Source organism: Kwoniella botswanensis, chromosome 1 (genome assembly GCF_036426115.1).
Source record: "Kwoniella botswanensis chromosome 1, complete sequence".
In the NCBI taxonomy this organism is placed as follows: Eukaryota; Fungi; Basidiomycota; class Tremellomycetes; order Tremellales; family Cryptococcaceae; genus Kwoniella; species Kwoniella botswanensis.
The window spans coordinates 13897343-13924127 of record NC_088599.1 but is presented as its reverse complement, the minus strand read 5'-3'; the positions used below and the strand labels follow the sequence as shown (position 1 = coordinate 13924127).

General features: G+C 44.8%; 12 protein-coding genes across 12 annotated transcripts; 8 read left to right on the top strand and 4 right to left on the bottom strand.

Annotated features, from left to right (window-relative positions):
* Positions 1-91: 91 nt before the first annotated feature.
* Positions 92-1593, top strand: L199_005256 (uncharacterized protein; the record flags this gene model as incomplete). Its single annotated transcript, XM_064890969.1, has 6 exons — positions 92-96; positions 171-250; positions 335-407; positions 507-657; positions 740-845; positions 935-1593. 6 exons carry the CDS (start codon positions 92-94, stop codon positions 1591-1593), a joined length of 1074 nt encoding a protein of 357 aa, XP_064747041.1.
* Positions 1594-1807: 214 nt separating this feature from the next.
* On the bottom strand, positions 1808-2874 carry L199_005255 (ribosomal protein L15; the record flags this gene model as incomplete). Its single annotated transcript, XM_064890968.1, has 4 exons — positions 1808-1938; positions 2053-2414; positions 2490-2650; positions 2722-2874. The coding sequence occupies 4 exons, from the start codon at positions 2872-2874 to the stop codon at positions 1808-1810; spliced, it is 807 nt and encodes a 268-aa protein (XP_064747040.1).
* A 425-nt stretch (positions 2875-3299) lies between these two features.
* On the top strand, positions 3300-5833 carry L199_005254 (lysine-tRNA ligase; the record flags this gene model as incomplete). The annotated part of the gene is made up of 8 exons (XM_064890967.1): positions 3300-3373; positions 3462-3594; positions 3764-3931; positions 4054-4160; positions 4293-5100; positions 5175-5225; positions 5306-5574; positions 5635-5833. 8 exons carry the CDS (start codon positions 3300-3302, stop codon positions 5831-5833), a joined length of 1809 nt encoding a protein of 602 aa, XP_064747039.1.
* Positions 5834-6198: 365 nt separating this feature from the next.
* Positions 6199-8321, bottom strand: L199_005253 (uncharacterized protein; the record flags this gene model as incomplete). Its single annotated transcript, XM_064890966.1, has 4 exons — positions 6199-6942; positions 7054-7193; positions 7270-7533; positions 7628-8321. 4 exons carry the CDS (start codon positions 8319-8321, stop codon positions 6199-6201), a joined length of 1842 nt encoding a protein of 613 aa, XP_064747038.1.
* A 409-nt stretch (positions 8322-8730) lies between these two features.
* Positions 8731-10047, top strand: L199_005252 (uncharacterized protein; the record flags this gene model as incomplete). Its single annotated transcript, XM_064890965.1, has 7 exons — positions 8731-8829; positions 8883-8933; positions 8997-9075; positions 9137-9225; positions 9292-9494; positions 9613-9915; positions 9978-10047. 7 exons carry the CDS (start codon positions 8731-8733, stop codon positions 10045-10047), a joined length of 894 nt encoding a protein of 297 aa, XP_064747037.1.
* A 355-nt stretch (positions 10048-10402) lies between these two features.
* Positions 10403-12919, top strand: L199_005251 (uncharacterized protein; the record flags this gene model as incomplete). The annotated part of the gene is made up of 5 exons (XM_064890964.1): positions 10403-10623; positions 10694-10722; positions 10814-12193; positions 12344-12677; positions 12799-12919. 5 exons carry the CDS (start codon positions 10403-10405, stop codon positions 12917-12919), a joined length of 2085 nt encoding a protein of 694 aa, XP_064747036.1.
* Positions 12920-13122: 203 nt separating this feature from the next.
* On the bottom strand, positions 13123-13853 carry L199_005250 (uncharacterized protein; the record flags this gene model as incomplete). The annotated part of the gene is made up of 2 exons (XM_064890963.1): positions 13123-13288; positions 13381-13853. 2 exons carry the CDS (start codon positions 13851-13853, stop codon positions 13123-13125), a joined length of 639 nt encoding a protein of 212 aa, XP_064747035.1.
* An 847-nt stretch (positions 13854-14700) lies between these two features.
* L199_005249 (uncharacterized protein) lies at positions 14701-17793 on the top strand (the record flags this gene model as incomplete). The annotated part of the gene is made up of 2 exons (XM_064890962.1): positions 14701-15387; positions 15631-17793. The coding sequence occupies 2 exons, from the start codon at positions 14701-14703 to the stop codon at positions 17791-17793; spliced, it is 2850 nt and encodes a 949-aa protein (XP_064747034.1).
* Positions 17794-19178: 1385 nt separating this feature from the next.
* Positions 19179-19569, top strand: L199_005248 (uncharacterized protein; the record flags this gene model as incomplete). Its single annotated transcript, XM_064890961.1, has 2 exons — positions 19179-19384; positions 19458-19569. 2 exons carry the CDS (start codon positions 19179-19181, stop codon positions 19567-19569), a joined length of 318 nt encoding a protein of 105 aa, XP_064747033.1.
* A 922-nt stretch (positions 19570-20491) lies between these two features.
* L199_005247 (uncharacterized protein) lies at positions 20492-22454 on the top strand (the record flags this gene model as incomplete). The annotated part of the gene is made up of 6 exons (XM_064890960.1): positions 20492-20728; positions 20801-21279; positions 21343-21674; positions 21740-22105; positions 22177-22212; positions 22276-22454. The coding sequence occupies 6 exons, from the start codon at positions 20492-20494 to the stop codon at positions 22452-22454; spliced, it is 1629 nt and encodes a 542-aa protein (XP_064747032.1).
* A 211-nt stretch (positions 22455-22665) lies between these two features.
* Positions 22666-23625, bottom strand: L199_005246 (uncharacterized protein; the record flags this gene model as incomplete). Its single annotated transcript, XM_064890959.1, has 2 exons — positions 22666-23457; positions 23530-23625. 2 exons carry the CDS (start codon positions 23623-23625, stop codon positions 22666-22668), a joined length of 888 nt encoding a protein of 295 aa, XP_064747031.1.
* Positions 23626-24184: 559 nt separating this feature from the next.
* Positions 24185-26704, top strand: L199_005245 (uncharacterized protein; the record flags this gene model as incomplete). The annotated part of the gene is made up of 8 exons (XM_064890958.1): positions 24185-24409; positions 24513-24647; positions 24720-24821; positions 24903-24966; positions 25035-25815; positions 25922-25998; positions 26083-26550; positions 26631-26704. 8 exons carry the CDS (start codon positions 24185-24187, stop codon positions 26702-26704), a joined length of 1926 nt encoding a protein of 641 aa, XP_064747030.1.
* Between the last annotated feature and the right edge of the window lie 81 nt (positions 26705-26785).

The window sequence follows — 26785 nt, the reverse complement described above, 5'->3', positions numbered from 1 at the left end:
GTAACTCGTTCGTATCGCATGTTGATCATCTTCAACTTACTCTGCACTCATAGACTGCCGCTAACGACCAACAGAGAAGCGTCAAGTGATAATGAAGTGAGTACTACTTACTACTTACTTCTCATACCGCTCGAAGATGTACGGCTTTGCTGATGAGCAGAATATCTTAGCACTATCCGCGAGATCAATCGTATAAACGAGAGGGAACTACAATTGGGTGTCAAAGGTTCATGGCATGATGAGTATAAAGGTGAGCTAGACTCCCTCTGGCCTACGAGCCATTTGCATTTGGTGAAGTGAAGCTGATTGATATCGTAATGTTGGGTTGTAATAGACTCGGCTTACATCTTTGTAGGTGGATTAGCATACGAGTTATCAGAAGGAGATGTAATTACTATATTCTCGCAGTGAGTCCGTCCAAACATCATTTGATTTATTAAATAGTACATGGTACATTCGACCTTGACTTAAGAAATGGACATAGCTGATACTCTTTGGCTATGTAGATGGGGCGAAATAATAGATATCAACCTACCGAGAGATAAGGAAACTGGTAAAACCAAAGGATTCGGTTTTTTGATGTATGAAGATCAGAGAAGTACCGTGTTGGCCGTGGATAATATGAATGGTGCGCAGGTATTGGGAAGGACAATAAGGGTGAGTACAACCCGGTCACCTGCTTACATATGATTGCACCGGTAAGGATAGCTAATTGGTGAACTGTGCTTCGGATTGTCAGGTCGATCATACTCGAAATTATCGCCAGCCAGGTAAACGTAACGATGAAGGTGAATATGAAGAACCTGAAGAACCAACTTATAATGCCATGCCACCTGTCTTATCGGGTAAGTCGTATCTTCTCTCACGAGACATACCGAAATGAGTATGGAATGATGGCTAACGAAGGATGCTGTACTTGATTGGTCTGGTACAGATTCCGATTCGGACGATTCTTCCGAATCAGACAAAGATGACCTGGACGAAGAAGATCCAATGGCAGCGTTTATAAGGGAAGAGAAGAAGAAAGCTAAAAAGGCTCTAACACAGGGTGAGAAAGGGAAGAAGAGGAAGCACGAAGGAGAGAGCAAAGAGGAAAGGAAGAAGAGGAAAGAAGAGAAGAAGTTGAGGAAAGAAGAGAAAAAGAGGAAGAAGGATGGGAAAGTCAAGGTGGAAGATGATATTACACCTAGAAGAGGTATAGATGATGAGAGAAGGAGGAAAGAAGACAGATTAGAGGATAGAGATCGAGATCGAATAAGAGAAAGAGAAGATGATAGGAAAGTGGGAGGATCGAATAGAGATGATTGGAGAGATGGTAAATTCGAATTGCAACGAGAACGTGAACGAGACGAAAGGCCATCAAGTAGCTCAAGAAGAGATAATCGAGATGAACGATATGGCTCGCGTGATCGTGGTGAAAGAGATGGCACGGACAGGAGAAATAGGTATAGAGAAGATGATGAGCGAGATAGAAGGCGCAGGGATGAGGAGAGGAGGTATAGAGATGATGATAGGGATAGTGAAAGACGATACAGGGATGATCGTGATCGAGACAGAGGTAGGGGAAGGGATGACCGTGATTACAGGAGGTGATCTGCGTTTAGTGGCAAGTGGACCAGGTCATATTCTGTTGACAGTGTTTGTACCAGTCTATGAAGTGTTGATGTCATATGCAACCGATATAATGTCAAGCTCGAGATGCACAATATTAAAGCCCAACAAAGACTGTACACGCACACACGCACACATGCTGGTACTGGTCGGTGTCGACGATGGTAAATATGCATATAAGATTCGATTTGACTGATTATATCTGTGCTTGTACTAATGATTCAGCATTCAGAGTTCCTTCTGTCCATTCAGCAGGAGTCATCTTCCTGGCTGAGGTCGACACTGATTCTGCCAAGTAACCGTATTTCTTTGGGTTTGTGTAGTATACTAGTGGCCCGACAGGAGACATTAGCATTCCGTTCCGATCCAAGACCATATATCATTGCACATGGTCCGTATCAATCATTTTGAGGTAGAGGAATACTGTATGTCAAGACTCACAAATATCATTTTTCCTTGTCGGTCTGGCATCCTTAACATCCCTCCCTATAAACTTATCAGGGAACACCTCCTTCCTCAAAGATAAATTATTATGATACACTGCTGTCACCTTCCCACCAGCCTCTATCACAGATTGAGCAGAAGATTTCGAATATCTAGAAAGGTTCAACTCTAATTGCGGTAGGGGTAAATCCGGATCGGGTTCACCAAGGAGTTTTATACCTGCGAATCCTGACAGACCGTGAACAGCATTAGATTGGACAATGGTGGATATTCCGATTGGTTGGTTGGGATCAATCCGACCTTCGGAAATGAATTTCTGAAGGGTTGACAATGAAAGGGGAGCATAGGTTTTAGAGGTACTGTAACAACAACATACATTAATTAGTATTTTGCGTTAGAGTTGTATTTGATAGTCTATGCTTTAGTAAACTTACAAATTGATAAACCCTCTCTTGGGTACCTTCCTATGTAAAGGAGTTTGACCACCTTCGAAACCTAATCTTACACCTTTACCGTTCCTTGCCTTTTGACCTTTATGACCTCTACCGGATGTACCGCCCCTCTGCGATCCTGGACCTCTACCGTATCGGATGTCCTAGCAAAAGTTCAAAGATATGTCAGCTTTGAAGGCTATAAGCGGCCTCTCTCCTAGATGACGGGACTCACCACATGAGTTGACCCTTTGGCAGGTTGAAGATCACCCAGATGAGCGAAAGAGGACGCTGCTCTCGAACTGGATGGTCCGGAAGAAGGGGTGAAGAGTCGAGATGAGGATGCTAAGAGCGATCGTAAGGGCTGAGTGAACATGTTGATTGACATCTTGACCAGTCTATGTATAGAAGCTGAGATGAGCACGAAGACGAACATAAATATGGATGATCCTCGATATATTCAAAGTCGGAAAAGTCGAAGAAAGCTCAAGAGGTCATTTCCTTATCATTCCACCATTCAATGCCACATCATTCTAATTTTCATGCTTTTCTCACTTTGCCCCTCACACCTAGATCTCCTGCACTCACTCGTATCGCATCGGATTCCAACTTTTTTTTGGGCAGAGTCCGAGTCGATATCAAACATACCACCTATCCACATACACCTCACAACTTTCATCGTGTATGCTCAGAGCACTGACTCGTACCCTAGTCAGCTCAGCGTATATCCACCCTAGAACAAAAGTCCTTCTCATCCACCCCTCTTATCTCAATTTTCAACGACAAATCCAAATTCAATATCGAAATTTCAACATGTCCGCTCCTGCTGCTCCCGAACAAGCCAATATGCACAAGGATGAAGTGACCGGTGAGATGGTATCCAAGTCGTAAGTTATTATAATTCTCAATCCCAGCTTTCAACTCGACTCCCTTGATATCCTGGAATCGTGCTTATATATCATACACACTCAATAGCGAGCTCAAGCGAAGACAAAAGGAAAGAGCCTTAGCAGCCAAAAAAGCTGAGAAAGCTGCTTCTCAGCCTGCTGCTCAGCCCAAGGCTGATAAGGGACCTTCGAAGGCTGCTGAAGCTGAACTGGATGCTACTGTAAGTGCGTTCTCATGGCTGTTCCCGAGTGTGTCATTTGTATCTGTCAACAGAATAGGACAATATTACCATTTAGGATCTTATCTTGTCGTTCCTCGCTTGAGATATCAGAGATGGTTTTGGACTGGTCAAACTGTGACTAATAATGTGACCTCTTTCTTTACTACAGGCCTTCCGAGAATTGCGAATCAAGGAGATCCAAGCTCTCAGAAAGTCACAATCACCCAACCCTTACCCCCACAAATTCCATGTCACCCAATCTGTCCCATCGTTCGTTAGAGAGTGGGGTATTGAGGGTAAAGTGGAGAAAGGTGCTCATGTGACTGATGCCAAGCCAGTGAGTATCATCCTCACCATACCATCAATACCTATATGAAAGCAGATACCTTCGCAAGGGTCTGACCGGAGTGGAGCTAGCGAGATGAAGACAGGTAGCGGAACTGACCCAGATGATTATAGATCTCCCTCGCTGGTCGAGTTCACACAATCCGAGAATCATCCTCTAAGCTTATCTTCTACGACTTGAAGGCTGATGGTGAGAAAGTGCAAATCTTGGCTCAAGCACAGTGAGTAGCTGTCACCTATTCATTTCACCTCTTCCTCCCTGCAAATACGTGACAGATCGTCTCCGATAGCACAGTCAAAGGATCAATATGTGCTGGATAATGCCTTGCTGATATATTGTATAATGATCTTAGAAACGCCGCTTCAGTCGACGAATTCATCTCCTCCCATTCTCTCATCCGACGAGGAGACATAGTCGGAGTGACCGGTATCCCCTCCCGAACCAAAATGGGAGAACTTTCATTACTCATCTCCTCTATCCAATTGCTCTCACCTTGTCTTCACCAATTACCAGGTAGAGAAGGTGTACAAGATCAAGAGACCCGATACAGAAAGAGATACTTGGATTTGATCATGAACCAACCTACTAGAGATATCTTCATCACCAGATCCAAAGTCGTCAACTACATTAGAAAATTCTTGGACAACCTCGGATTCTTGGAAGTTGAAACACCAATGATGTCAATGGTAGCTGGAGGAGCCACTGCCAAACCTTTTGTCACACACCACAACGATCTCAAACTCGATCTTTTCATGCGTATCGCTCCTGAATTATATCTCAAGGAACTGGTCGTTGGTGGATTAGATAGAGTATTTGAGATCGGTAGAGTATTCAGAAACGAGCAAATTGATATGACTCATAACCCCGAATTCTCGATTTGTGAATTCTATATGGCCTATGCGGACATGTACGATCTCATGGATATGACCGAATCGATGATATCGGGATTGGTACAGTACTTGTACGGAACCAACAAGGTCACCTTCCACCCTCAAGGTAAAGGTGAAGGCAAAAAATCTTACGAAGTGGATTTCTCAACTCCATGGAAGAGATTCGATATGATTGGGGAATTGGAGAAACAGTTGAATGTCAAATTCCCACCTGGAGAAACATTACATGATGACAATGCCAATAAGTTCTTGAGGGAGTTGTGTGAGAAAGTGAGTTTTCGTCTATCTCGTGGGTTGTTTGGTATCTATATACTGTGGCTAATTGCGTTGTCTGATTGATTTAGCATAATGTTGATTGTTCTGAACCCAAGACCAACGCTAGATTACTTGATAAAGTGAGTATAAGTTTATTGGAATTGCGAGTTTTATAGCCATGTTGGATGGATATTGACTTGATCTTCACTTATTTTTACAGCTCGTTGGTGAATTCATTGAAGTCCAATGTGTCAACCCATCCTTCATCGTCGGCCACCCACAAGTGATGTCTCCCTTGGCGAAATACCATAGATCTAGACCTGGGTTATGTGAACGATTCGAGGCTTTCATGTGTACCAAGGAGATCTGTAATGCCTATACCGAGTTGAACGATCCTTTCGACCAAAGGGATAGATTCGAGGAACAGGTCAGACAAAAGGAAGCGGGTGATGATGAGGCCCAAGGTGTTGATGAGACTTTCTTGGATGCGTGAGTGATTCTCTATATCTCGTATGTGCATTTTGTGACGTGCTGATGTATATGACATAGCCTCGAATATGGTTTACCACCTACCGGAGGATGGGGTTTGGGTATTGATAGATTAGTGATGTTCTTGACTGATTCAGCCAACATTAAAGAAGTCTTGTTGTTCCCCGCTATGAGACCTGTTGTAGCTACTTCTACGGAGGCTGTCCCTCCTTCTATCACTGCCACTGAAGCTGCCAAGGAAGGTGGAGTGGTTGCTTAGGTGACCAGTGTGTAGAATGTGATGTATATGCAGGTGTAGATACAAGTTAGATGGATTGCTTTATACGGCTGGGATCCCCTTTTCATGCATTCTTCAATATTGCTCGACGATATTTCAAATAGTCTCATTTGATTTAAGTTATGTCTGAACATAAAATGATTTATACATGTACTGTACAAGATACTATCAAAAATGAACATTAAGCACGATGAGAAAAAAAAGGAATATACATATAAATAATCGAAAAGAAACGTGAACGTGGAAGATGGAGAGAAAGAATAATAATATGTATATCTTCGTATTCAACTCGATCAAAGTAGAGATCATCTCACAATCTCAGGCCCTCTTCTTCCTTACCACCTACATTATTGTCCATCCTCTGCAACATTCTCGATTGGATTCGTGTTCTGATCCGTATGATCTTCATGTTCAGCTTGAGCAGCCGCAACAGCCGCCACACCTTCCGCCATCCTTCTCATCGCTTCCTCCAAACTCATCTCATTACCATCTTCGTCCCTCAGTCCAGGCCCTGCGCTGGGTAAATCCAATAAAGCTCTAGCTAAACCTTCATGAGAATGTATCAAATCCAATTCACTCTCATCCCGTTTATCACTGTCATTCTGACCTAGTAAATCATGAGATGAAGCCAATTGAGCAAATTCATTATCCACCTCTGAATGCTCATCGATTATCATCCCTCCCTCTCCTCCTCCTTCTCCTACTCCATGTCCATGAACGGATGAAGTTGAAGAGGTAGGTAACAATCCATCAAGACTATCAACCAATGGTTTAGAGTTTAATTCCATTATCATCTGTTGATCTATCGATGGGCTTTGGCTCTGTCCTTCTTGTTGATCGATGACTATCGAGCTTGGACTGGCAGATTGTGAAATGGTTGAGTCATTGGTCTTTGAACGAGATCCGGATTTAGCAGTACCACTTGATGTCCTTTTGGTAGATCCTTTAAGTACCTTGTGATCTTTAACTGGACCCTTCAATTTACGATATCGATTATAGATATCTGGGTATTTCACTTTAAGTACTAGGGCCAGGGGTGGGGGCATATCCGGTTCGAGGGTTGTGGGGTCCGCAGCGACTTTGGCGAGATACTATTTGATTGAGAGATATCAGTTGTGTTCATTCCCAGGACGATCTTTAGAAACCAAGGGTAACCAAGGCATTTCTTGATTGTATGGATGATTGGATAAAGCACCACTCACAGCTTCTTTTTCTTCTTCGGGGATACTAAGAACTTTCCTAATATCATCTAAACTCTTCCCAACTTCAATCTGCTTGGTTAACCAAATATCGATTGATTTAGGTAATCTACCACCTTCAATATCCGTATCTGAGAATGGATCTGAAAAAGGTTAAAAGCGAATTAGATTGAAAGTGATTCTCACCGACGTACAGGTACATCGTGTTGACAAACTCACCATGCCCTTCATGTCTCCAGTGATAGACAACCTTACAATCCCCCGATTGCATCTCAATCAATATGACTCTACTTGCACAAGCGCACTTGACCGATTTCTTCGTATTCAACCTTAGTTTCTCTTTAGGTAGGGAAGTGGAATGTTTCGATTCGTATGTACCCGCATGATGGCATGTGAAAGTGACTTTTTCAAATACGGGTGATACCCTCTTACGTCGACGGGTTTTCAAAGGTGGTGCAGCAGCTCGTTCTTCAGGTGTCATTGCTGTGAGTTGTGTAATTACTTGATCAGCGTTATGTCAATCGTACACATCGAATGATCAAGGGGGTTCACAGGACAAAGATCTAGAAGCACTCACCTTCCATACTCTTGTTATGAGCCCTAATCCTAGATTGTAACCTCTCCGCCGACCTTTTATCAGGAGTAGTCGTTCGTCTTTGAACGAAATGACACCAACTATTCTCTGCATCCAACCATCGGAGGAATTGTCCTCTATTTGGGAATTGAAGATATAGAGGTAAAGGGGTACTACCAATTTGTCTATCGGGTTTAGAGAATGGTGCAATATGTAAAGTTGGATTTGGGATTGGGTTACCTTCGCTTCCGAGTTGATCGTCGTCCAATAATGTTTTGGCTCTTTTGCTTGGCCTTTCGTTTACATCTTCGGCATCACCTTGTTCCTGCTGAGTAGGTATATCGTCAGAATCAGGCAGGGCAGTATCAATTCGAGTCAAGGCTGCAACTGCATCAGCAGCCACCTGTGCTTGAGCCTGTGCTTGAACATGATCCAAGGATGCTTTGATCACTGCATCTATATCTTCCTGGGTTGGGTGTCCATGTTCGTTATCATCGACTTGGTCGTTGTGAGGTGTAACTTGATGATTATGGTCGTGATCATGCTCATGCTCATGCTCATGTTCATGCTCGTCTATGCCCACTCCTGCGAAGAACTCGCTGGACGCCTCTAGAGATGGATCGATATCGAAGGAATGGATGTCATTGGCGGCTGCTAGGTTGAGTGGTGAGTGAGGATGGGTAGATTGGTCTTCCATGTCTGGCACAGGTGGTAGGGTGGACGTGATAAGTGGAGGAGGATGGGATGTTGATGGTGAATAATGATAAATGGGAGGAAAGAAGAAGAAGATGGTGATGGAAGAGAGCGTGAGGGGGGGAGGGGGGGGGGATAAAGTGATACCATGAATAAGGAATAACCAATTACTGTACTCGAGATTGGAAAAACATGTTGCGAGTGAGATGCATGTGTATCGCCGAAACACCGAGCGAGTGGCGGGGAGTGGTATCTGTGCAAGTGGAGGTGAACCATCATCGGCTTTGACAACTTGACATTACGTCTGTGTATGAATCCCATTCTTCATGACATACTCCGTATTCACTTTCATTCTCAGCTAGATACAAGCTAGATACATCTGATACCCATCCCGTAAGAGTCTCCCCTCCGGTATGTCCGATCTCTCCTCAAAGCTGGAGCCATTCCTGCTCCTCGCAAGATCGACCAAAGGCGCTGCAGCAGCCAAGATCATCATTGACGCAACCGCCGCGGTGAGCTTCCTCTTTCTCTCGATCTTGAACGTAGCTCACTTGGGTCATTACAGCCCGGCGTATATGTGTTCTCTGAGCTGTTGGGAATTCCAAATATACAAGAGGTAAGCTTTGTGATACTATCGTCTGCCTCAAAACAGTAGGCTGACTTCACTCATCGCAAATAGCTCTCCACCGATCCAACATATCAGAATCATTACCGATTACTGCAAGTATTCGCTTATGGTACTTTGACAGATTATGAGAGTACGTAGCTGCATATCTACATAGAAGAGACGATGATTATCGGCTGATCTCGTATCTATAGGCAACTCAAGTTCATATCCCTCGTTATCACCCACGCATATCCTCAAGCTCAAACACCTCACGCTTGTTTCGTTGGCATTACAGCATAGGGTAAGCTCATCTAGTCCAATCACACCCAACTTCGCAAACCGGGAGCTCATACAGATAAATATGCAGTCCTTGATATACGACCAACTCTTATCAGCCCTTCGCCTCGACACGATCCGTCAATTAGAAGACCTGATAATTGATGTGATATATGCTGGATTACTGGGCGGCAAGATGCACCATCGTGAAAAGGTATTGCATGTCGATTGGGTATCAGGAAGAGATCTGCAGGAGAAAGATTTGTTAGGTGTTCAGAATAATCTGGCGAACTGGTAAGTCCCTGCTCCTTCATCCCCGAGCCGCTCAACAAATCCCCTTGAACACATATACACACACACACACATATTTATATATATATATATACTTACTCGGACGTGTGCTTGATGATAGGTGCAAAACGGCCGAAACACTCCTTACAACCCTTGACACCCGTATACTCGAACTCAAAGAATCTTCTGCTCAAGAACTTGCAAGATCTAACGAATACAAGGTATACAGAGATAGGGAGTATCAAATGATTTCGTTGGAATTGAAGAGCTCAAAAGCAAGACAGGATCCTTTCGGTGATAGAGTTCTAGGTTCAGGACTGGGTACGGGTCCCGCTAAATTCCCTGGGGCTGGAGGGATGAGTCAGGATGCTCTGTTGGCTGCAATCGCCGGTGGGGGAGGTATGGGTGGAGCAAGTGGGAGATTGTGGGTGTGTTCGAATCCCCTCGATCAATTGATGTACAAAGCTGATAGAGAATTGGTAGTAGACCGACACGTAATGTTTCGAGTCCTGATGAGTTGGATGTGAACAGATCGTTCAAGAGATCAAGGGATTAGGTTGTATATCCGATTAATAGGACAGCTCATCAAGCTGATGAGAAGTTTGGATGGAAGATTGACGATTAGATATGAGAATCAAGTTGACCATTATTTGTAACATTCTTTGTATATACATCACTACGAATCATCATGTACTGTACACGATTTATGACTATCACTGCACATCTAGTCGCTCATGATGTGACTTACGTAATACTTGGATTACTCGCAAATCCAAATGATTGTAGTTCAATACTTAGGTATACTGCATATCCCAATCAACACACGTCTATGGATGCTTTAGATGGTTATGGTATCAACTTCATCCGCCATACTCATAATAGCATCAGAAGAGCAGCATACAACCATCAAGATGGTAGCCCCATCCACCCAATCTCAAGCTGAAAAGCTCACCACGCAAGAGAAGTTACTACTCTCTCAGGCGATATACAAGCTGGGAGCTATCTCTTGGCCTGCAATATCGAAATTGTTAACTTCCCATCCATGTTGTGTTAATCGACCTTCGGAGCTGTTCAGTCCTGAAGCATGTGAGGGAATATACATGGAGCTGATGGCTGGATTGGAGATCAACGTGTGAGTGGGCTTGCATATCTGATTGACACGTCGGAGGGTTAACTGACATTTATATATCTGTATTTGGTAGACCTGCACCAGATGCGATGAAACCACAAGGTAAGCACTTGCACTTATTGCAGCTATTAGATCATAGATATCCTTAGCTGGATCACTGATAATTTGTGTATCTCTCATCTGCGTGTCATAGCCAAAACTCACCTTCGTCTCGCCCAGACATATTACCTAAAACGAATGGAAGAGCTCCAAAACACCATAACGCAATATGAAACTCGCTTCAAAGAGCTAATGGGTGAGATAACTTCATTGAAAAGTGGAGAAGCGGATGAATCGATAAGGAGGGAAATTAGGAATACCATTGCTAGGAAGTATGGTAAGAAGCTGTTGGATACCTGGTTTCCTGAGGTGGAAGTTGTTAGACAAGCTATAGAGGATGGTCCGACAACAGCACAAGAAGAAGAGAATCAAACAGAGATGGACAAAGATTCTATAAATGAGAAGGAGAAAGAGAAAGGTGATAAGCTGGATGAGGCTCAAGATGTGGAGATGGTTGATGAACAAGATGAAAAAGAAGAACCCGGAACTGTGGATGGAGATAAGCCAGAAGCTTCAGTTGATACTCCTAAGGCATCTCAACCTGATGCTGAAGATCAACCTCAACCTGATGAAGATACCGAACAGAAAGAAGAAGAAGAGCACAAGGACGCAGGCCAAGAAGATACAGAACCACCCACGGTCGAGGATGAAAATAACACGGAAGACATCGAACCGAAACCTGAGAAGAACATACGTACAATGAAGACACCCCGTCCACGTCGATTTTCACCGGCCGTATCGATCCGATCAGATCTCTCACCAGCTCCTGGATCAGATCTCTCTCCACCACCTTCGGATCATCCTACTCCCGCCCAACATGGTACACGATCCAACAAGCGGAAAGCGAGTGTTCAACCTAAAGGTGCACCAGCATCAAAAAGATTAGGTAGGAGAAGTACTGTCAATCCCCAGCCTTCAGAAAGTGTCGAACCGGAACCTGAACCAGAGGTTGAAACACTACCAGAGGTCGAAATTGAAAAGGAGGAAGAGCCAAGTGAAGAAGAAGAACAAGAAGTACATAATACGAGAGGTAGAAGGAATACAAGGAGGGAATCCACTAGAAATAGTAGTATGAAGAAATCACCCATTTCCACCAAGGCTACTACTAAAGATAATGAGCGTTCACCTACTACCTCTCGAAGAGCACCTTCTGTCACTTCCACTAATCGGTCTACACCTGCGCCCGCTGTAGAAGAAAGAGAACGACGATCTTCAAGGAGAAGTTTGGCAGCGTCGGGTACGGCCAAAAGTAGGGGAATGAGGGATGACGTGGTCTCGAAATCCGTCAGAGAACAGAGTGCGGCGGTGGAAAGTGTCAAAGCTGAAACTGAAGCTGAGGAGGACGGCGAGGATGAAGAGGACAATAAACCTACGAGAACTTCAGCAAGACGTGGTAGAGCTGCTCAGGAGAAGGAAAAGGAGAAGGAAGCGTCTACTCCTGCTGAGAAGAGAGGTACGAGAGCTTCAGCGAGGAGTGAGTTTAGTTCTGATTTACTCTTCAATGACATGGTAATGCATACAAGCAAGGTATCACGATCGTTGGTTGCTTGATGACAACCATTCATCTAAATATCTAGGCTGAATCATGAATTAGTAGCTGATAAGATGATTTGATATTCTTCAGATGCTCGAGACCAATCCGAAACCGAGAACACACCTCGCTATACCCCATCCGTTGCAGACATCTCAGGCGAGCTTGAGACTCCCCCCAACTCGACAAGGCTTAAACCCACCAGAGAACAACGGTCATCTCAGAAATTATTGTATTCACTGTTAGATGCTATAGCTCAACATCGGAATGGGAATGTATTCCAGAACCCGGTCAAGAAATCTGACGCATCGGATTACTATCAAGTTATAAAGAGACCTATGGATCTCAAGACGATCAGGGCGAGGATCAAGGATGGATTGATAACGGGGATAGACGAGTTTGAAAGGGATGTGTTATTGATTTTCGCGTGAGTGGCAATTACGATTTTGAACTATGTTAATATGACGATTTCATTGGAGTTTGGGGATTGAGTAAGGGTTAGTCAGAAACAACGCTGACTTCTGTGTGGTATATATATATGGTAATAGCAACGCGATGATGTACAATAATCCTGATACGCCGACTTATGAGATGGCCAAAGAGATGCTGAAAGCTGCGGAAGATCAGATTGCTCATTTCAAGAATTTGCAACATCACGTTAGTCGATGATTTCAGATAGTATGAGGTTCTTGTATTCGTATGTAACATGATGAGATATCACCTATGTTGAAAGTATCTACTTCAAATCAAACCAAAGCGTGAGGCATGCGTGCATAGCAATCCCAACAGTATTTCGATGAGTAATGGTCCGTTCTAATTGTACATCTTGTGCATGTATCTGAGATGCACGATGTATACATATACCAATCATACTACCAAAACTCCTTCCTCTTCTCCCTCACTGCTCTTGACAATTTCTTTCTATATCCCCAAGTAGATTTCTGTTCTTCCAATTCTGTCAACTTGCTTGCTTTCTGTACGGATGTTTGAGGTGCGACTCTTGATATTAATCGATATTGATCTTTTGGTAATTGTAAGCTAAGGTTTGCATATCATCAGCATCTGTCAGAACCCCAGACAGAACATTCATCATTCTAAATTGAATGGGATAGCAAAAATGGTAAACTTACGCATCACCAATTTCTTTCCTACTTTTACCTTCATTCCTCAACTGTACCATCTTCTCCACCAAATCCTCTGACCATTCCAATTCACCTTCGTAAACCCTTCTCTCGACCATTTTCGAAGCTTGTTCTTCCCCCGTTAACGTGATGCTCTTCCCGCCTAACCACTGTAACAGCGGTGGGACAGCACCAGTAGTGTAGGAAGGTAAAGAGGGTGGGGGAGCGTGATGGAATGTCAGACCTGTATCTTCCAATAGCACCGATGAGGACGATGGGGTGAGTTGACCGTGAATCTTGGGATCGATAGGATGGGAAGTACCGCTTGTAGGAAGGGGTGTCTTGGGGGTGTGAGGTGATTGGAGGACTGGGATACGAGGTGGTCTGGCTCGATGGAGGACTCCCCTGGTCGAGCCGAGGGTGGAGAATGAGAGGAGGGAGAGCAAAGTTCGGGAGGATGAGGCGAGTGTGGGTGAGGCCATGATGGGAGATGTGGACGGTGATCGGACGTGAAGCGAACGTAGATATCAAGGGAGATGGAGTTGTGAGTCGATAGTCTTGCCTTCTCTGCCCGGATGGGGTTCTATCTGTAAAACTAGACGATGTTACGATGTTGATGGTATGTAAACTTATATCGCTGATGAATTGCTCGTAGGTCACTCGAAAATGCTCAACGAAGGAAAACTCGAAACTTGGTTTCTGGGTAAGTATGATATCTCTTTGACGGTAAAAATATCAGGCTGACAAGATCATAAACAGCGGAGATCCTTCCTCATCTCCGCGTGGCATTCAATGTTTGGTTCAGCCATCTCTCTCCTCTCAAATGCGCACCATCGTCACTCCTCACCTCTTTACCTTCTTTCACCCTTATTCTTCCATGTTCTCACTCGATATAACTCATCAGTAATGTAAAGCCATCTCATATCAGTACAACCCAGCATCTCATCAGATGTAAGATATCACTCATCCAACATGAGGGTAACACTCACTTACCGCAGTATTCACTGCAATGAACTTTCTGGACTCTCCTATGGTAGATGGCGAGGTAGAGGTAGTGAATGCTAACTGGTACCAGAAATGTAAAATACATCATTCAACTAATTTTCAATTCTTCATCATTCTCTTCACTATTATTGACATCGTTGATACTGTTGACTATTGACTATTGACTAGTCTTGAAGACAGTCTACCTGTTCAACCGACCACTTTACGATCTTACAATCACTATAATTCAATTCGCTAGTCGAACGATCACTTGATTTTAGCCCAGGAGGCTATCAACATTCTTTATACCACCACACACCCTTCCCTCATAACTCTACCGGCACGATGAAGATTCAGAAGAACACCTCTACTACACTATTGCTTCTTCCCTTATTAGCAAGTTCGACACTAGCTTTACCAGGAAGGAAGAGACATCAACCGTTATTCAGGAGGATATACGGAAATCACAAACGTCAGGATGATAGTGGTGCTTCGCCATCGGGATCAGCAGGAGATGTGCATGAACCTTCTTCGGTAGCTTCTAGCACCGCTAGTGCTAGTGGTAGTGCAGTCGCATCTTCAAGCTCAGCAGAAGCTAGCTCAACCTACAGTAGCACGGACGTATCTCCCTCAGCCTCAGCCTCTGCATCGTCGTCAGCCTCTAATGGTTTATCACCGTACGAAGAATCCAATTCAAATTCAACTACAGGTAGTCAAAATACAAACTCAGGATATGATACCATCAACCCCAATCCTGGAAATGTAACTTCCGAATATCTTTCTTCGTTATTAGAGAATTCAAAGGGCTACGAAACGTTGACTTATTCAGTCTATACACCTGTCACTGAGACTGTTACCAATACTCAAACGGAAGTTCAGATGGCCACTTCGACTGTAACTGCTGAAGGGTCTGAGTCGACGGACAATGCATATCTGGATGAAATTCAAAAAGCAGCTGAGAGTTATGCGAAGAACAATATGGGGGGTTATTTACCTACTATCACGTTGGAAGTGGTATTGGAACCTACACAGGTGAGTGGACTGTTTCATCAAAATATGAATACTTTTGTATACCAGAGGATAGAAAAGGATGGAATGGATCACCGTCCGAGGGAGAATCGAAAACTTTTGGCAAAACGGCACGAGACTAGTAATGGGTGATGATTATCGGAAAGGACTCGTCATTGGGATGATGCAAAGGCTGGGACAAGTCTGTATAGAGGAAATGAAGGAGTCTCACTGATCACCATCTGTTTTTTCTTTGCACCAATACAGGAACCAGATGGTACGTGGGATTATGTCGTCCACATCGGTGCAGACGGCACAGCAACCGCTTCACCGACCTACTTCCCTGCCAATCCCACTTCTACTTCCACTTCCGGTTCCAGCTCTGGATCGGGATCGTCAGACGAAGAAGCCTATTCGTACTCATCTTCCCCTATAACCACCTCCTTTGATCAGGAGGTACCGTCTCCTACTACCTCTTCGTCAAGCAATTCAGGCTCGACAGGATCCAGATCAATCAACATCGCTTCTATAACTTCGGCAGCAGCAGCTCAAGCCACCAACCCATACCTTCAAACCGCTTCTAACATCTACGTCCCAATTTCCACCGCATCTTCAGCCACTACCGCCTCAGCCTCAGCTTCAGCAGGTTCAGGAGCAGATACGTCTTCTTCAGATAACAGTCAGACCTCCTCTTCGACTTCTGAGTCGGGGAGCGACGAGTCTTCTGATAATACTGGAGATGATACTTCCGCATCTGCTTCTTCCTCTGGTTCTGGTACTTCTACTGAAAGTAGTTCAGCTGATAATGCTCAATCAACCGATTACTCTGTTCCGGGACATAGTGAATCAAACTTTGACAATGGTTCAGACGACTCTTCTTCTTCTGCTGCCGCTTCTTCATCAGCTTCGTCTGAACAAGCTACCTCGACAAGTGCACCAGGTCATGAGACTTCCTTTGGCGGCTCTTCACCAGATAGTGATAGTGATTCAGATTCTGGATCTTCCGATTCCGATACTGCTACTACTGCCACTTCAGCTGATCCAGCAGCTACCACTGCTCCTTATCCCGTATGGTATGGTGGTTCAGGCGATGATTCTTCCTCTGACTCTGCTTCTGCTTCCGCTACCTCCGTCGACGAATCTACCCAAACTTCTACCCCTTACCCTCCTTGGTACGGCGGTTCAGGCGACCAAGGCGATTCTTCCAACTCTACCGCTCCTATCGTAAACGGTACAGACCCCAACTTCAATGGTAACGGTACATTCCCTACCAATGTCACCGATCCAGTTGGTGATGTCACCGTCCCAATGGTCAACGGTACTTCCCCCATAGACATTAACGCTACCGCACCTATCGATGTCAACTCTACAGCTCCCGTGACCTCTACTGATCTCCCTATTAATGCTACCGCTTCCGCCACCGCTTCCATCTCAGGTGTCTTTAGCTCTGTAGCTCCTTCAGTAACTGATTCAGCTTCTATCGCTCCTTCAGCTGTTAATTCCGGATCAGCAGGTTCCCCCTCACCTTCTGCTTCCGTTTCCGCTTCGGTCGCACCCTCAGCAGCCGATTCAGGAACTTACGGTGCTCCTCAACCTTCCATGACCAGCTCAGAATCTGCTTCTAGTGCAACTTCCTCTGCTGTCGATTCAGGTTCTGCCGGTCAACCATCTCCTACCGCTTCTTCTTCTTCTTCCTCCTCTGCCGCCGCATCAATCTCACCTTCTATTGAACCTTCCGCCATCTCATCTTCTGCAGCTGAATCGACACTTCCCACCGAATCAGCTTCCGTCACTTCAACTTTCACATCTTCCGCTTCTGAATCAGTGATCACCTCATCACCTTCGTCAACTGTCTCTGTCGAGGAGAACGATAATGGAATCGCTACTGAATCAGTAACTTCATGGACCACAGTGGACATCACCATGACCCTTACCGCATCTTCTACCGCCCCTACCGCTTCAGCCACTGCTACTGCTACCGCTTCAGTAAATGCTTCCATACCAGGAAACGTCAATCTTGCTGAACCAGTGACAGAGTCTGAGTCTGTTTCCGAATCAGAGACGGCAACTTTTGATCCTACTTCAGCAGCTAGTGATTTCGCTTATCCCCCACCTGAAGAGACCGCCTCAGTCTCAGCTACTGCATCTTCGACTTCGACTTCGGACGAGGTAAACCCAACTTCCTCCGCTTCTTTATCCGAAGAAATTATCCCTACTTCTTCCGCCACCTCTTCTGATGCCGAAATAACAGCTACAGCCTCAGCCACTACCACTTCATCAGCTTCCGATCCTACCGAAACAGATTGCGACGAAGATGAGACCGTAGCTGACTCGGATGTTGTAGAGAGAGGATTCGATGGTGAGGATGAATACGAAGTTGTTTGGGTGAATGAAGAGGACGTTCAACCTGAATGGGAAATCTTGGCTTAAATTAATTTATTCGATTTTTCAATAATATCTTATTTTTCTATCGAATGAGAGATGAAAAATTCATCATTTCGATGATATTCGATAAGTTTCAACTTATATGGACTTTTAATGATTTTTATAGTTATAGTCAATAGTTAACTTGAATAATACGTATATATTATATATACATACATACTATAAACGAGAATGAATGACTCTGGTAGTCTACTTGAAACATAAACAAAGTTGCGGATCTCGATGTTGCAAGCAATCTTTGAAAAGACTAGATAATTTACAGTGTAACACGGCTCAACCTCGTAAACGGAAATTAATGTCTGATATGCATTTAAACGCGGTGCAAATGAGAAGCTGTTAACGGAGTTGACATAAAAATGATGGGCTCAGGTGGCAATCTCTCATCCAACATCTCGATTCGAACCCGAGCCTCAAAAGCACTCGGTTTTACTGTGAAAATGATTTGACGCTCCTCCTTGAGCCCCACAAAGACTGCCAGAACAGAGGGCGGGGCGCCTCCAGCAACTTCTCTTCTCGTATAGTTTACAGGCGACGCTGATCATCATTGAGAATCTCTAAATACATATGGTGAATACATGGCTGTCATGGAATCAGAGGAGCGCTAGAGTTGTCTGAATCTTTAGGCTTATCGGACTTAAGCTTAAAACGCGAAATGCATATTCGCTAGAATGCCCCATCTGCTGTTTCTTGTTCATCAAGTCAACTTGGGAGTCATTTTCTCTTTACTCACGAAAGGATGGATAAAACAGAGAGAGCAAAAGGGAGGGTGGTCCCTTTCGCTGACTGAATCGGACACGAGCCTTAAGAGCACTCATGCCTGCCGCGATTTCCTGTGTCATCGACGGCATCCCTCCCCTCACTCACCGAAATGGATGAGGGTGCCAACGGACCTTCAGGTTGGATTATAACCATGGTAAAATACGATATCGAAAAAGGCACCATATTTATCATACTCTAATGCAGGCCAAAAAAACGAGGACACAGGTTCTCAGCTTCCCGCATGATGAAGTACTCCTAATTCACTTGGTCTATTCCACCAACTGTGGGAGTTGAAACTGTTCTATGTCGCATGGACCCTTAAAAACCGTTACAACCTCTGCGAATGATGTATGACGACCATTGCTTGTCAATTGCTATCATTCTACACTGAGAATACCGTATCAGCCGTCTTTGACCCCTTGGAATGAGATACAGATTGCGAACCATATGCTATGGTCAGTTTACAGCGACAATATAACCGATTGATATCCTTCCGATTTGTCTCTACCAATACAAATATCTTATCTGGCCTCTTTTTCTGAAAAGAAGTCTTTCCATTTGACACACAGTGGTGTGGGAAGTGAAAGTAAGCCCGCAGATGACAACGAGCTATGCGAGTCTCCCCCCTGTCTCCTATTTTGGACACACTTGATGGGGCTGATCACTCGAGCTTGGGAGAAATAGTCAACGAGATCAAAGCTGTCAAGGATAACAAATCATTATTAGTCGTAAAAGCAGAGAAAGGAAAGGGTAAACTGAAAAAGGATCACTGGACTGCTGTTGTAGGTCACGAAGGTGGAGACAAAGATGATACGAGGTGAGTCTTATAGTCTTTCATTCCAAAGCTGGCAGCATTTCCGCTGATTGACGATCATCTTGACTTTTATTAGAGTACAATTTTGGGACCCCCAACAGAAAGAACCTTTCTGGGTTGACTTTGATGATTTCGCAGATAAGAGTGACAGTCTCTCTAAGATTGGGAACGAGAGGGTCTCTGCATGAGAAGATAGGTCATCTTCTTCCCTTTGACTAGGTTGTATGTATCGAATATTCTGTCTGCTTGTCTACAATATGGCAGACGCCTGGTCCATTATGACCAAGAATATCTACTGGACCACATGGCTATCGTTGTAGGTTCGGTGATTCGATTACGTTTTACGCTCCGGCTTCTGCGGAAGACACACCAATTTGGCATAATCACATCATCGAGTTTTCTTCGCTCCGACAGGAGCATCCGCATTTTACAGTACAGCTTGAAGGGGATTCGCTGCCAGATCGAAGCACCGGAGCTTTGTTTTCCCATTACTCAGAGTTGGGAACGCAGACAATCCTCTGTTTAGGTTGAAGTCTCCGCGGTTTTAGTGAACTTCTCATCAGACACCGGCGGAAATGGGTAAAATGTGAAAAAAGACGCCGCATGTGATCGAGAGAAAAACGCCTATGACGTAAATTTTATACAGCACTTTGATCGTTTTGTCATGCCATATGGGAACTTTCCTATCTCTTACCCCAAAAACACCTAGAACCCCATGTGGGCACCAGAAGCTCTTTGCAGATGACTGCGAGTGAAACACAGTTTTCTCTATTGTACTGTGTGCCTTTCTTTCAACGCTAGTCTCACTTCAGCCGGTGTAATCTTCTACCTCTTGATGGGATTGCTTTGTTTAGTGTCTATTTTTATCACGATTCCACATCAGACAACGTTGGAATGTTGTTCCGATCGCAGAATGCACCTCATGGTCTGTCGTATTTTCATGTATTTCCAATAGGCCCGACTCCATATGGGGTATTCCGGAAGGCAATGAACATAACCGAGGGGATGTTCGAGGAGGAGGACGGAAAGAGCAACCTGATATAAAAAGCCTGAAGACCCATGGGGCCAATCGATCACCCCCTAAAACCCATACCTAGAAAATCCATCACCATGAGTAACGAAATACAAGCCGCCAACATACCGACTCCAGTGGTTGAGGCCAAGTACGACGCAGGCGAGAAGGGTCAGATCGAACATGTCAACGATGTTTCGGTCGACAAGGCTGCAGCCAACTTCAAGGCGGATGCGATGGAGGCTGAGAAGATGGAACATCAAATGACTGTGATGGAAGCTGTTAAAGCCTATCCGATGGCATGTTTCTGGGCTTTTGTTATGTCTTTCTGCATTGTAAGTCTGCCTCTCCAAGACAAGTTGGTTTACTTTTCCTTCTGCGCTATGACTGACTTGTTTTGGTGGTAGGTGATGGAATCATACGATGTCTTCCTTATTGGTAATTTCCTCGCCCTTCCTGCCTTCGCAAATAGGTTTGGTGTCTTCGACGAAGCTGCTGGAGAATACGTCATCGCCACCAAATGGCAATCTGCCTTACAAGTCGCTGGACAACTAGGAGCATTAATCGGTGTATTCTTAGCTGGACCATTGACTTCGAGAGTCGGTTATAGATGGGCTACGTTGATCGGTCTAATGGCTATGAACGCTACCATCTTCATCATGTTCTTTGCCGACTCACTCCCCGTTTTCTTCGTCGCTCAACTTCTCGAAGGTCTTCCCTGGGGTATCTTCATCGCCAACGCTCCTGCCTATTGTAGTGAGATTGTACCTCTTCGCTTGAGAGCACCTGCAACTCAGGTATTACAGATGTTCTGGGCCATCGGAAGTATCATCGTCGGAGCGGTAACTTACAAATACAATGTCAGACTCGACACGAGTGCATACAAGTAAGTTTGTATTCATGAGGAATTACTCTATTCAAATAATCCAACTGACAAGTGATGTGTTAGAATTCCGACTGCTCTTCAATGGATGTTCCCTACTCCACTTGCTATCCTCATGTTCTTCGCCCCCGAATCACCCTGGTGGCTCGTTCGAAAAGGACGTCTCGACGAAGCTGCTCGATCTGTCGAACGACTCGGTCGTAAAGCCAAACTTAATGCTGGCGAGACAGTAGCGATGATGCGACGAGTTATTGAACACGAGAGTGAGGACAAACCAAATTACATCGAGTTATTCAAAGGTACAGACTTGAGACGTACTGCAATCGTTTGTGGTATTTATGCCGCTCAGAACCTCGCCGGAAACCTGATCGCCAATCAGGCTGTATACTTCTTTAAACGTGAGTCTCACTCCCCTTCCTTCCCTTTTTATCACTCGATCATATTGCTGATTGTTTCTAATCAGAGGCTGGAATGTCGACCGATACCGCTTTCGCCCTTGGTCTGATCACTTCGGCTCTTCAAATGATCTTCGTCATGCTCTCATGGATCCTCACTACCTACTTTGGTCGACGACCCATTTACATTTATGGAACGTTATTCAACGTTGTCATGCTCTTCGCATTGGGCATAGCAGCTTCAGTCGGTACTTCCAACGCGGCTTCCCAAGCTCAAGCAAGTTTCGGTCTGATCGTCTCTGTCATATTCACATTCGCCGCTGCACCTGTATCGTGGGCAGTTATCGGTGAAACTTCTTCGATCCGTCTTAGACCACTTACGACTGGTATTGGTAGAGCCACTTACTACATCATTGAAATCCCTTGTATCTTCTGTAAGTGAAATAGAAAAACATCCTCGCTGTTCCAGAACAGCCAGCTGATGAAGCGATGGATGAAATTGTAGTGGCATCGTACATGCTCAACCCTACTGGTGGTAATCGTGAGTTCTGCACTATTGCATACCCCTTGATTGAGCCGAGCTGATTAGCGATCTGATTTATAGTCGGGGGAAAATGTGGTTACGTATGGGGAGGAACCGCCTTCGCATGTTTGGTAACTGCGTACTTCTGTCTTCCCGAGATGAAAGGACGATCTTACCGAGAAATCGATATTTTATTCAGACGTCGTGTATCAGCTAGGAAATTCGCAAGTACCGAGATTGGTCCTGAAGAAGATGATTAGTTCCATCATTGTATATACATACACATCTATCACAACGTAACAGGTGCCGACAGTCGAGACACGGCGGGTCTTGTCAGAAAGCAGATTACTGTAAATTGGTTCATACATATACTGTAGGTAGTGCTTTCAGTTAGGATAACAAGGTAAACATCTATGCAGATATTCTCAACTCTTGTTAATGGAAAAGCACATCGTATCTTTGAGACAGGTGTTATAAGAAACAAGGTTTCCCGTCCACTTCCAAATCCACCAAACCTTCGAAAGCAGCTTCTGTGCCCTCATCTTCAGGCTGGGGAGACTCTATCTTGTGTGAAGTGCTTCGATCTCCAGCGAATTTACCGAAATTATGTGAAAGGGGCACTACACCTCCTTGATTCTCGTTAATGAGATAGTACATTGGTCCAGTCCACGAAATATCGCCACTCGACAATTTCTCAGAATCAGTCATGAATCCTCCTGCAGAGCCGTGAGGATTGAACCACACTGCAAGAGTAGGCGTGTAATGACCTCCTACGACTTCACCCTGACCTAGATGAAGGACAGTGACAGTCACTGTAGGAAGTCCACCATCTTCGCTCTTCGACACAGCTTCAGATGGCGATGTTTCAAATTGTCGTGAGGTGTACTGAGAGAGTCCTGAGAAAGAGCGATGGACACTCTCAAGTGACTTCCACATTCGACGTTCGAAATTGGATGGGTTGTACGTCTCCTTTTCCTCTGAATCTCTAGGGACGATCAAATCGGTGAGTTTAAATGGGACAATGACATCTTTCCTATTATTTCTGTGACTGTTGACGAGCGGTATCCAGTTTTTTGAGAATTTCGGATTGGTCTCTGGATCTGGACCTCTACCGTCGCTCATACTGAAGCTGTATATCGCTTGTGGTGGGTGAAAGATTCCTTCGAGACGGTGATATTCAGGATTAGGCCTAGTAAAAAGCCTCACTTTGTTTAGTGAGCCGAAAGTCACACCATCTTGGGTTTGACTCTCTCTTGATGGGACCTATGGTTCATTACCTCCGTCAAAATGATGATGAAGATTCCGATTCTGGTAGAGATAAGAGTTGCCACTTACTTCGATCGTATCCGCCAGCTTAGTGCTAGTTTTCTCTGTTCCAGCACTGGACGTGAGCATGGATAGTCTCGCCGAGATACTTCTGAGTGAGGACATGATGTATTGCAACTGTTTCTTGGACTGTTGAGGAGATATAGAAGCTTTCATAGATTCAAATATGTTTGCATGATACATATATATGTAAATATATGTGACGGTCGTCCCAGCCTTCCGATCGAAGGTAGCAATTGTGAAAGGATACCAATGACCTCTGAACTCTGGCGAGAGGTTTCTGAAAACTTGCTGACTGTCTTAAAATATGCAATCTCCAGTTTGACCATCTGATAAATTGTCTCAAATCAACGAACGTCAGACCACTGAAGTATAGTATTCTTGCCCTCGTATCTTACATGCAAACCCTACGGTTTCACGTTCATGCACAGCACAAGTATCTTGCCACCTGTGCTTGGGTTTGTCACAATTCAAGTACTCGGGTGGAGGTTGTCCGTCGGACCAAGCGTGTGTTTCTTTAGTGTAAGTTAGTGTATCTCCTTTCATCCTCTCATCATTGCGATGTCACCAAGCAGTGTTCATACTGGGTATGAGATCACCCAATGATGAACTTGGAGCTTATGTTCGGTAATCGACTGTACTAGATCTGGGCGGACGACATATCATGTCTCACGAAGTGATATACGACTACGTCGAGTCCATCGACCCCAATCTGACTTGTGCGATATGTCAGTCAGCACTGGTCGACCCAGTGACGACCATTTCGTGCAAACATACTTTCTGTAGGGACTGTATCACTCAAGCGATAGCTGTCAACCCACAATGTCCGATAGATAGATCTGCTTTGAATATGAGCAGTCTGAGGGATACGGAACAGCTGGTGAAGCTTGTGAGTATCACCACCCATGATAAACACACCAGTCAAATCCTGCCATCTTTCTCATTATGTGAACCATCGAGAACGTGGAGCTGATGTCCATAAAATTCTATAGATGCTAGATGAACTGAAAGTAAAATGTGCAGCGGAAGGTTGTGGGATGGAAATGCAACGAGGACTGTTGTTAGCTCATTTAAGGAGTTGCCCAAAGGCTATAATCACTTGTCAGGATGGTGATTGTGAATTGTCCGTGAGTCCCTTCTTCTCGGTAAGCATATCATCTCATTTGTATTGGTAGTTGATGACGCTTCTGCTGGGATAGATGGCTAGACATCGGTTACCCCATCATAGAGCGTATGAGTGTTTTCAGAGGAAGATGGAATGTAAGAAATGTGGGACTATGTTGGATTTCAAGGACAGGGCGGTAAGTTGATACTACTTATATCTCCACATCAGATGATCTTCGTGATACCAAGAAACTCATGGTCCATTCTGTGATGATAAGGCTCAACTCAAACCTGATTGTTGTGAAGAGCCTGCCACAACATGTGAAGTATGCAGTGAAACTCGTAAGTACCTCTACTTCTGCGCTCATCTAATAACATGTCCACCCCATCTGACCTATCATCGATTCAAGTGGGATCCGACAAGCATCTTCATCAATGGACCTGCCCTCAAGTCCGTGTAGCTTGTCCACACACCTCGCGAGGATGTCCAGCCATTATCCCTCGTTCAGATCTCCAAACCCACCTGAACGCATGTCCATTCGAAGGGTTATCAGGATTCTTCGAACAGAACGATGCGAGGTTCAGATTGCTGGAACAGAAGAACGAGACTCTTCAGGCCGAAGTGAATCTTCTAAAATCTGAATTAGTCAGTACCAGGCCAACTAGTTCCAGATCACCTGGATGGGGTCACGAGGGACTATGGGGTATAAGAGGTAACGCAGGGTTGAATCATTCTACTTCTCAACCTGCTCTCAACATTCCTAGCGCTCAGCATAATCATAGTACACAAATGGACCAGCAAAATTCACCTTCAACACCTGTTGCCCAATCGCATAATACTCAACTACAACCACCTTCACCGGATAATACCGATACTACTCCTAGATTGACCATCCCTGTCCCTCAGGCTGAACAATCACCATATCCGTCTCCCTTATCGGTATCATCATCACCGCAGAACAACGGACTATTCCACGATCAAGGTATCACTGCTCGAGCTGCTGCGGACTTGGCCCACCATAGGTCGATGATAGCTCCTTCATTCGGATCACATCAGTCGTATGCCGATTGGGCATTTAATCGCTTATCGTCCATCAACATGCCTAGCGTGGAAGATGCCATTCATGCGCTGAGGGCTAGTGTGCTGCAGTTGGCTGGTGGGATGGATACGATGGAAAGGAGGAATGAAGTGTGAGTGGTTGTCTCACGAAATGGCCTTCCTCATTCATCTATAAAAATATCATTTCTGGGAAATGAATCCGGCAAAAGCAAACGCTGATCCTCATTCCTATTGCAGACGCACTATGACTGAAAGTCTGAGAGTACTAGAAGAAGTCGGTAGTCTGAGAGCTATAGTGACGACGATGAGAATGCGTGAGTCTCCCACAGCCCAGCTCCACTACCTGATGTTTTGTTTTGTCAGAACTGACCATGTGCTGCCTGCATTGCGTCTACCAGAGGTGATGATGGCGCAACCCACCCGAACGCCTCTGACACGACATCCCAGTACACTCTTTCCACCTCCCAACTCACATCTACCCATACCTCAACTGACCATACCCATCAACCAAACTGTCAATTCCCATATCCACTCTCAAATCGATCGGAGCCAGGTTCCCCATCATGATCATACATCTGAAGACCACTCAGGCGAACCCGTATCGGAAGATACATATCTCGATCCTGACCGACCCCATTCCATAAGGGAATCCCATGCGTTCTCCACCCACACCAACAATGATGCGGGCAGTTCGACATCAAGCTTGATCACTGCATATAACGCTAATGGACGACGTGGCACGGGAAGGACGATAGGTAGTGGTGCTGGATTGACGGGTAGGACCGTTGCCATTCCACCTCCATCGATGTTGAATGGTATTGGAGAGGGAGGCGAGGGAAGTCAGAGTATGGGAAGAAGTGGTAGTAGTGAGTACCATACTGACATTGATCTTAGCTGTACAAATTGCCATAATCATACTGACGGGGCAATTTGGATGTGATGATAGGGTTGAGCAGAGCAAACCCGATGAATCTGATCAGGAAACAACCTTCAAGGTTAAGCAATCGACCTAGGTTATGAGTAGAGCATTTCTCAACGACAATAGGAGAAGCTGGTCTTCCCAACGATTTCAACGAATAACGAAACAATAACACCTCTTTC